This window comes from Otolemur garnettii, unplaced genomic scaffold, assembly GCF_000181295.1.
Source record: "Otolemur garnettii isolate 467f Iridium unplaced genomic scaffold, OtoGar3 scaffold00032, whole genome shotgun sequence".
Lineage (NCBI taxonomy): Eukaryota > Metazoa > Chordata > Mammalia > Primates > Galagidae > Otolemur > Otolemur garnettii.
The window spans coordinates 10,993,840-11,004,276 of NW_003852427.1; the positions used below are offsets into that span (position 1 = coordinate 10,993,840).

The 10,437-nt window shown below is 47.6% G+C and overlaps 1 protein-coding gene across 1 annotated transcript in view; it reads left to right on the forward strand.

Annotated features, from left to right (window-relative positions):
• The window catches only part of PXYLP1 (2-phosphoxylose phosphatase 1), a 60,509-nt gene that overhangs the window by 40,653 nt on the left and 9,419 nt on the right, over positions 1 to 10,437 (forward strand). Inside the window, exons 3-4 of the mRNA XM_003789444.3 lie at positions 4,092 to 4,250; positions 5,141 to 5,267. Coding sequence (XP_003789492.1) covers positions 4,092 to 4,250; positions 5,141 to 5,267 — 286 coding nt within the window. The remainder of the gene's footprint in view (positions 1 to 4,091; positions 4,251 to 5,140; positions 5,268 to 10,437) is intronic.

Below are 10,437 nucleotides of genomic sequence, written 5' to 3' on the forward strand. Positions count from 1 at the left end.
TTTTTTTTTTTTTTTTTTTTTGAGACAGTCTCACTTTGTCACCCTTGGTAGAGTGCTATAGCATCATAACTCAAGTGGATCCCTTTGCCTTAGTTTTCCTATTTTTAGTAGAGATGGGGTCTCACTCTTGCTCAGGCTCATCTTGAACTCATGAGTTCAAGTAATCTACCTGCCTCGGCCTCCCAGAGTGCTAGGATTATAGGCGTGAGCCACCATGCCCAACCCCACTGTTCCTTCTGATGCCCCACAGTCCCTTTCTCTTGTTCTTTGATGTCCAAGGTGCTAGCATCATCTACATAGTAAGGTCAGCAGCTGGAGGAGCTGGGGACCTACAGTGTCCTGCAGTCCAGGCTGCCCCAGCCCTTAGCTGTCCTGCCCCTTTGTTGAGATGAGCAACGCAAGCCCAGAGGGCTGACGTGGCAAGTGGCACAGCACCTGGCAGAGGCAGCCTTCAGCCCAGGACCTGCTCCCCCAGGTTCCTTCTCAACCACCTCCCAGGGCTGCCTGTGCGTCAGCCCACAGGGGACTGAGGTGGGTCTGGAGCCAGCCTGTGACTTTTGTCTGCTGTGTCTGGCCCTCTCCTCTCCCCTGTATAGCCAGCTTCATTTCAGACATCCAGGCTCAGCCTGGCTGTGGTCTTCTCTGTGAGGGCTCTCTTGAGTTAGGAACCCCAGGGCTCCACGTGAGGACTCACTGAGATATTTCATCAGAAGCATGGAGCACAGCGCTTGGCTCAGTTCAGAAGGGATTTCTGGAAGGCATGTGCTTTGCCAGGCAGTGGAGGATATAAACCTGAAAGAGGCTTACTCCCAGCCCTCTGCACACTGGGGATGGCAGGGTGATACGAAGATACCCCAATGGTGTGAGCCGTGACAGCAGCAGGAACTGAGTGGACTCGCAGAAAAGGACATGAAACTGCCTTGGGGAACAGGGTAGGCTTCTTGGAGGAGGTGTCCCCTAGGATCAGTTATGGAGTTGACCAGATTTGGGGAGCAGAGGGGGCTCTGAGGGTAAAGTTGCAAGTAAATGGAAGAGTGTGAATGATAAATACATGCGGGGGTGAGGCGACTTTGAAGTTCAGAACAATGAGAACCAAGTTGAGGTGGAGGGGTTAAGATGGAGCTGGGAGGCTTCTTACCCTGCGGCTTCTCGGCATCAACCTTCTTTGATGCCTGGTATCTGGAGGGCCCCTGCAAAGGCCCCTCCTGGATTGGCACTGTATTCTGGTGACTTAGGGAGGCACAAATAGCCTGGGGCAAGTTCACAGACCGAACTAGTGGACAAGGCTGACAGCCCAGATGCCCGAGGAAACCGCCAATACAAATCTTCCTGGAGGGGAAGTCTTGTTCTGATCATTATCTGATCTTTATCTGTGCCTCTCAAACCTCTGCATTTCTGGGTCATGGGCATGTCATTTATACCAACCACCATGGTTCCCAAGTAGCAGCTCCCACAAGCCTCACCCTGTGTGTGTACAGATGACCCAGCAAACTGTGAGACCCTGGGACATTCTGCCCCTCTACCACTCATGTTACCCTGGCTCCCCAGCTGCTCTTCTCTGTGCCCCGGCTCCACGGGAGAGAGTGTGCCCACAGGCATGGCCAGGAAGCCAGAACTTGGTAGATTTCATAAAGGAGCAGCATCAAGGGCTGATTGGTGCCACCAGCCAGAAGGGCCAGGTCATCTGCCTTAGGACACCTGTTTTTCCATAGTCCCTTGCTCAGGTATTAATCCCTGTATAATAAATTACCTCTGATACTGGAGCTGTATAGTTAGCTATTCTAGTACCTTCCAGCTGCTGGGAAGAAAGTAGCTCTTAGAAGCACCAAAAGGGCTAATTCTGAGTTGGCAAAACTCAGAATTCTCAGAATCCAATTCTGTGGTTCTATGATTGTCGTTTTGATAACACAGTAACGAGTGGAAATATGCTTATTATATAAAAAAGTATATCTAGGCATTATAGATAAACACATATGTATATTTATATATAGAATATATAACTATGTATATGCCACATACAATACAGTGTTTCTACTATGCCTTTGCTGAGTTTAGATACATTTAAATTGTTTAAATATACAAACACTTACCAGTGTGTTACAATTGACCACAGTATCCAGTATAATACTATGCTATGCAGGTTTGTAGCCTGGGAGCAATAGGATGTACCATGTACCCCGGGTGTGTCGCAGGATGTCCCATCTGCGTTTGTGTAAGTGCATGCCGCAGTGTTTGAGCAGTGATGAAATTACCTAATTACCACATTTCTCAGGATGTGTGCCTATTGTAAAGCAACGCACAACTGTCTGTATGTATGTGTGTGGATATATAAAGCAGTACAGACACTTGTAAAAAAACACACACACAAGTAAAAGTACTTCTTCACACCCCATTCCATCCATTCCCCAAAGGAAACCACTGCTGTGTTGTGCTGGGTAACCTTCTAGGCATTTTTGGTGTGATTTTACGTAATAAGCAAGTGCCTGTATATTCTTACATTTATGGTTTCTTTTTCCTTTATACACAGAGAATTACATCAATATCCAGTGACTTGGTTTATTCACTTTCCATAACTTATCTTTGATTCTTTTCCTTTCTTTTTAACTGGGGTAGATTATCCCACAGTGTGGACGTAACATCCTGTTCAGCTAGTGATAGATGTTTAGGTATTTCCCTTTTCGTTATTACAAATAGCACTGCAGTGAATCTTTGTGGCCGTACGTGTGTGGGGGGCACTGATGTCTCTATAGAATAGATTCCAAAGTGTAGAATAATGGGATCAGTGATGATGCACTTAGAACATTTTGATGGCTGCTGCCAAACACTCCTGTAAGGCTGTCCCCATTCCCGCTCTCACCTGCAGTGTTAGGAAGTGTCAGGATTCTCTCACCTTTGCCAATGCTGGATATTATCATTAAAGCATTTTCCAGTCTGATGGGGCGGGGAGGGAATGGTATCCTATTCTTTTGTTTTATATTTCTTTAATTATGAATACACTTGAGCACCTTTTCACGTGTTTATTGGCCACTGGTATCTCTGTGTCTGTAATTAGCCTGTTCATATCCTTTAATGATTCTCAGTTGTAGGGGCTCTTACATACCATGGACGTCAGTCATTTGTCTGTTATATGTGTTACAAATATGTTTCTTTCAGTGTATTGCTTATCTCTTATATTTGTTTACGGCATCTTTTTGCCAAAAGGAAGTTTTAAACATTCGTGCAGAAGAATTTGTAGAAGAAAGTAGGGGATTTAAATTCGTTTAGCTTGGTGATTGGTCCCTATTTTAGCTATCGTTCACATGTATGTACATCTGTGTGTATTATGAGGATTAATGAACCTTTTAGAAGTTAAATGGATCCATGAGCAAACTTGTTTCTGTGTATTTCCCTCAGTGGGTGAATACTGACAGTGCACCCCTGACGGGTGGAGACTGTGATGGACAGTCCATTCGGACCACACATAGAGGGGAAGGGTTGGCTCACTCAGGGAAAGAGGGTGCTACATGGACAGACGTACAGACTGTAGGACCCACACATGGCACCCAGAAGACTGCACTGAGGAAGCCAGCCTGGATCAGGGGTAGGCTCCATCCACCACATTTGCCTTGGTCTCAGGCTCTCTGCTGTGAGACCTAGTGAGTGGGGTCCAAAGCAAAAAACAGATGATATTAAATGAGGTATGCCAGACACCCACATCTGGCACTTAGTGGGTAGTAAGTGGTGATGGTTTTCTTCCTTGTTCTTGTTACTGGAATTAGGTGTTAGGGTGAGGTATGCAGATTGTCCAAAGTTAGTGTGTAAATTACTCCTCAAACTGCCCTGAGTGCAACCCCTTTCTCTGGGAGGCCCCACTAGCATCACCTAGATAACCTTGGTGAAGAGATGGTAATGGCATTGAGAAGGGCAGGGCACACTGGGGGCTCAGGAAACACTCCTTGGCTGGGAAGCAGCCATCTTGCCCCACTGAGGTGTGCCCCAACTCTGAGGGAGACAGCAGTTACTCAGAGTGAGGCCCGGCCCCACACTGGCCCCTGCGGGCTGGCTGGTGCCTTGATGACTGTGCACGGTGACCTGTTTTGCTTCCCTTGCAGTCCACCTGATCCCAGTGTCGACAGCTAAGAATGGAGTGAGCAGCAAGAGTCGAAAGAGAATCATGCCCGACCCGGTGACAGAGCCCCCTGTGACAGACCCCATTTACGAAGCCCTTTGGTACTGCAACATCCCAAGCGTGGCCGAGCGCACCATGGAAGGTAGGCCTGGCTGTGCTGCCCCGCTTGGCCTTTGCGCCTGGGACTCGGTGCCTTGCTGATCACCCCTTTGGGAACTAGTTCTTCAGGCAGCATAACACAGAGGTAAGGGCAAGGTGGCTGGGGCTCAGACCCTGCAGTCACCAGCAGGCCCTGCTCATGAGTGAGTTGCTGGGCCCCAGCTTCTTCATCTATAAAACGGGAGTTACTAGCAGTACCACACCTGGGACTGACGAGAGGATCAGATAACAGCTCTGAGGAGCTCAGGGCTCATGATCAGCCCACTTGTTATTATCATGATCTTCAGTAAGATCAGCGCAATGAAAAGGTGGCCTCGGGAAGCTTCAGGACAGCCCCTTAGCTTATCTGCTTCTCAGGGTAGATTCTCAGGACTTAAGTCTTGCTGTAAAGCTGTGGGAAGTGCGATTTCTATGTCAAGGTTTGTTTTTCTGAAAGGATATCAGAGGATGGTATTGAGTATTTACCTATTTATGCCCTGCCTTCTTTTATGAAAGACTTGAGGCAGAAGTCACCATTCCCAGTGTCTGGTGGACCTCCCCCTGGTTGTGTGTGTGAGTGAGTCACATTAGTAGCCATGCCCTCCTCTCGCTGCCTTTTCATCCCCAGTGCATCCTGTTATTCTGGGGGGGGAGGGTCTGGGACATCACCAGCCCTCTCACATTCCTCTGTCCTGCCTCGTGAGGCTATTCACTGGCCCCTTCTGGCCCAGCAGCCCCTCCCTGAGGCAGAGTCGCTGCACAGGGGCTCTGCAAACTCTCTGCTGCCTCCTTCCTGGACTCTCAGCACAGATGCAGCCCACTCACTGCCCCTGCAACCCCCTGCTGGAAGAATGGACACCTATTGAGCGGTGACAATGTGTTTCTCTCTTACAGGTCATGCTCCACATCATTTTAAGCTGGTCTCAGTGAATGTGTTCATTCGCCATGGGGACAGGTACCCACTGTATGTCATTCCTAAAACAAAGCGACCAGAAATTGACTGCACTCTGGTGGCTAATAGGTAAATTGCATTTTTTTTTTAAATTAGAGATAAAGTCTTGCTCTGTTGCCCAGGTTGGTCTTGAACTCAGAGGCTCAAGCCATCCTCCTCCTTAGCCTCCCAAAGTGCTGACACTATAGGCATGAGGCTCTGTCCCCAGTAAACTCTACTTTTTTTTTGAAAGTCATTTTCAAGAATCTATTAAGTCCTGTCCAGTAGAGAATTACAGGATAAAGGAGTGACCTATACTTGATGAGCACATACGATTTGCAGGAGCCTGACCCTCAAAGCAGTTTTGAGTGTGAATGCAATTATAGAATTGAAAAGACTAGGGTGCACAGAGGCAGGGACACCTGTTTCAGACAACCTAAGCAGAGTGAGGTTTGAGCCCAGGTCAGCTGGAGGCCCACCCCTCCACGCCCCCCAACTGTTCCTCCTCAGTTTGCAGTGAGCACTGGGCAAGGAGTCTTCCCCCCAGCTCAGCTGCTCCATTGGCAGCTGCAGGCAAGTCCTTTGGTGACCCTGAGCCTCAGTCTGAGATCTCCAAAGTGGAGATGACAATACTCACCACGCAGGGTTGGGGTGGGGGATAAGTGAGGGGATACAGGGCATTGTTTGTTGGCAGTTGCAAAGCCATGTGAGTATAAAGTTATTAATTCAACATTTTAATTTTTCACAGAAGTGGAGACAGCCTGTTCTTAGTAGAAAGCCCTTAGGATGAAAAATGATTAAATAGAGAGTGGAAATTGTGTATATGAAAATGGCATGACCCTACAATTAGAGGCGCAGTTAGCAGTAAAATGATGGGCCAGGCCTGGGCAAATGTGTCTGGGGGCACATCACATCCTCGCAGAGCTTACTGAATGAGGTCAGGAGACGCAGGAAGCTCTCAGTGGAGAAGATGTTATTTTGACGGAATGCTCTGGGGTGCCAGCCTGCCCCAGGCAGAGCCAGCCTAGTAGAACTGTAGATTGTCTCACTGTGGCCAGGGCCATTCTTTAAAAGTGGCACTTTGCAGCTGGTCTTATAGGACCCTTCATTCTGTCACAGTGTTGGCAGGACTCACTGATGGGGCCAATTCTGAGCTCCCATTTAAGAGCCCTGGTTCCTAGAGACAGGTGCCCTGGTTGCCTGTCCTCATTAGCCTTTGCCTAGTTCTAATTCATTCAACAGTCTGTATTTTTAGAAGCTACCTTAAATCCTTTGTGGAAAAAAGGTAGAATGTACATGATTAATTAATGTTGGTTAATTAGTTCTATCTTTGGAAACAGGGACAGTTGTCTTGTCATTGTAAACACATACTTAGGGTGAGAGCGAGTGGGATCGCCCGTGAAGTGGACCCACTCTGGGCACTCACTCCTCCAGAACTATGGGATCTGAGTCACCAGCAGTGCCTGCTGGCTTCCCAGATGCTATTTCAGCATCATAAATTAGTAATTTTCACCCAGTGAAAGGGAGTATTTGGGCCAGCAGGCAGGGTGTGGTGACCTGGATCAAGCAGGAGCTCTGGTCATCACAGCGCACCAGCGGCCCCGGAGTTTCCACCCATGCTGGAAGTTCCTGTAGTAGAAGTAGCCTATTTGTGAGTGCTGGGTGCTTTGTGAAAGAGGTGCCGTGTTAACCCTTACATTGCCAACATTGAAGTCATTAGCCATTCTTATACCGTGTTTAGTAAATGGCCATTCTGCATTCATAAATATGAATTAAATACCATTTTCTACATCCAAGGAGGAAAAAATATTCAATCAGCATTTATTTATTTTTTTTAATTTTTTTTTTTTTTTGAGACAGAGTCTCACTATGGTGCCCTTGGCAAGAGTGCCATGGCATCACAGCTCACAGCAACCTCCAACACTGGAGCTTAAGAGATTCTCTTCCCTCAGCCTCCCAAGTACCTGGGACTACAGGCACCCACCACCTGACTGTTTTGTTGTTGTAGTTGTCATTGTTGTTTAACTGGCCCGGGCTGGCACGGTAACCACTGTGCTATGGGCTCTAAGCCTCAATCAGCATTTATTGAACAAATTTTATTCTTATTCTATCATGTGCCTGGTATGGTGGTATGTACCTGGCTCATGTACCAGGAGGTGACATGTGAGCAGCTCCTAAGTGATGGGAAGGAGCCAGCCCTGGGAAGATCTGGGGAGAGAATGCTCCAGATGGAGGGAACATCAAGTGCAAGGGGCCTGTGATCGAAAGAGCAGTAAGACCAGCTTGTGGCTGGGCCAGCGGGAGTGGGGGTGGTTCTAAGGAGTCACGGAAGGGTAGCTGTGCTGCCCCCAGGGCCCACTCACCTCTGGAGACACACCTGGCACCTAGGGCACAGCCAGCCCTCAGTAAAGGGTAGCCTGCAGCATTAGAGAGAGAAGACAAAGAAATGGAAGAAGAGCAAGAAGTAGAAGTGGAGAGAAATAGGTTGAGGCCTAAGCTGGAAGAGAGCAACCCGACTTGGCCTGCAGCATGGAGGGTGGGGTGGCTGATCAGAGCAGCCTGCCCAGGGAATGGGCTGAAGGCTGTGCAGGAGCAGGCCAGGCAGACACTGGTGCTGAGCTGCCCCTGGGCCATGCTGGAGCCTGTGCAGTGCAGAGTGCTGGACAGCTTACAGTTGGGGGCCTCAAAGTTCATTTCACATGGAGCATGGAGAGGAGAGGTGGGTGGGAATTAGGTCATCTGAGGCTGCAGACGCGACACCCAGCAAGGGAATGTGGGCTGCAGGCTACAGGCAGCCAGGGAGCTGGGGTGTGAAGGGATGAAAGGATGAAGGTCTGACAGCTGTAGTGTGGAGGATGGATTGGAAGCTGGCTGCATTGTTTATGTTATTAGAGGGCTAGTGATCCAGAGGAGAGATTTTGCTTGGAGTCAGAGCCACATCCTTAAAAATGGCCTACAAGGCCTACATGCCCTTCTTCTGCCCCCCACCTGCCTGACCTCCCCTTCCACTCATCGCCCTCACTCACTCTGCATCAGCAACACTGCTGGTCTCTCCTTCCCAGGCTCATCCAGCACTGCCACCTCAGGACCTTTGCACTGACCATTTTCTCTCTGGTAGGCTCCTCCCACAGATAGTTGTGTGGCAAATTTTCTTCCCTTCTTCAAGTCTTTGCTCAAATGTCACCTTCTCAATAACACCTACTCAGAACACTCCAGTTAAAATGACAAGGCAGTTCTTCCTACCCCCCTAGTCTCCCACACCCTGCTTTAGTTCCATCTTTGGTTCTTTAATTCCATCTCAGAAAACAATGACAATTGATTTATCCTTATAAACACGTACTTTGAGTGAGACTGAGCAGGAACCCCAGTAAAGTCAGGCCATTTCCAGGCTATTACCTGCTAACACACACACTCACACACACACAGACTTTTGGTGCTCGTTGTGTATTGTCTGCTTCCCCAGGTTAGCTTGTAAGCTTCCTGACAGCAGGAGTTTTTGTTTCTGTTTACTGCTGTTGTATCCCAATCACCTCAGCCAGTACCTGGCATATGGGGGTAGTGGTGATACATGTTTGTTGAATGAATAAACAATGGAGGTTGGAACTTAGGGAGTGGCAGCAGAGATGGAAAGAGGGCGCAGATCTTAGAGAAAGTTGCAAGGTGAGATCAATGGTACTTGGTGACAGATTGGACAGGGTTATGAGATGGAGAGAGGGCTCAGATCTTAGAGAAAGTTGCAAGGTGAGGTCAATGGTACTTGGTGACAGATTGGACAGGGTTATGAGGTGGGAGGAATGGTACTCAGGATTCTGATTGGTGTCTGGCTGGTGGTGGTGCCCTTCCTGGAATAGATTGCACAGAGGTAGGGAGGTATGAGAGGGAAGTCCTGAGTACAGGCTTCAGTGCTGCACCTGAGCTATTATGAAACATTCGAGTGATACCTTCTAGTTGGCAGTAGGTATGCAGTTTTGAGACTCTGGAACTTTGTCTTGCTGGGAGATAGAGTCTTCAGCATGTTGATGGCATTTGATACTGTGGGCTTGAATCAGAAATGAGCCAAACATGGTGTTGGGAAACACCAGGGTGTCACAGGCTCAAACAGAAGAGGATTCCAAGAGACCACATTGAAGTTGCAAACAGGGAAGAAGTCAGGAGAGTGACGTTCTAAGAGCCAAGGAAGGCAGGGCAATTAATCACTCCTACTAGAGCATAAAGATCCAGAAAGCTAAAGACCAAGAAGAATGCATTGGGCTTCTCTTTTTATAATTTCATTTTATTAGCATATATTATAAAATAAGCACTTCCTTAATTGGCATAAATTCTGGTGTGAATTCATTCCAGTTTCCAGCCATATATGTTTTCTTGAATTGTGTTTTCTGATAAGTGTTGCTGGTCTTATGCCTTTCTGCTGCCTTTAACACTTGGTGCAGAGCTCAGCGGTTGCTCAGATTATAGCTAAAGCATGGTAAATTCTCTCATAGATGTGTAGATTAGCCTTGGGGTTCTACCTCAAGCTCTGTGGCATAAATAGGTGTGAATAATGCATATGAAAGTGTAAATAAGAATCTGATGTGAATGTCTTGAAGACGTAAGATAGTAACATTTGATTCTTTCCATTTTCAATATGACAACAGATTTCCATTGAGGCCACAATTATATGAAAAAAATTTCATCCTCATAATCATTCCTACATTAGTTCGGATAATCCTAGGCTTTTATAAGGAGGAGATTCAAGAATGCATTACCTTATATAAAAGAGAGGTTTGTCTCCTCCTGTGTGAAGATCTGAGATGAGTCAGCTCTCCCTGGTCATTTAGGATCCTGGGTTCCTTGCAGGTTGTGGCTTCCACAGTCCCCCAGGGATGTCTACATGGTTCAGCCTGGGTTACTGTGTACCTAAATTGTGGTCAGAGGGCTCAGTGCCTGCAGCTCAGTGGTTAGGTCACTGGCCACATACACTGGGGCTGGCAGGTTCGAACCTGGCCTGGGCCTGTTAAACAACAATGACAACTGCAACAACAACAACAAAAAAATAGGGGAGTGTTGTGGCAGGCACCTGTAGTCCCACTACTTGGGAAGCTAAGGCAAGAGAATCACTTCACAGTTGGAGGTTGCTGTGAGCTGTGACACTACCGCCCTCTACCCAGGGCGACATAGTGAGACTCTGACTAAAAAAAAAAAAAAAAAAAAAGATAGGGAGAACTGGCTATATTTTGATCAAAATGTGGATATTTTAATAGACTTGCTTCAAAATTTGAGA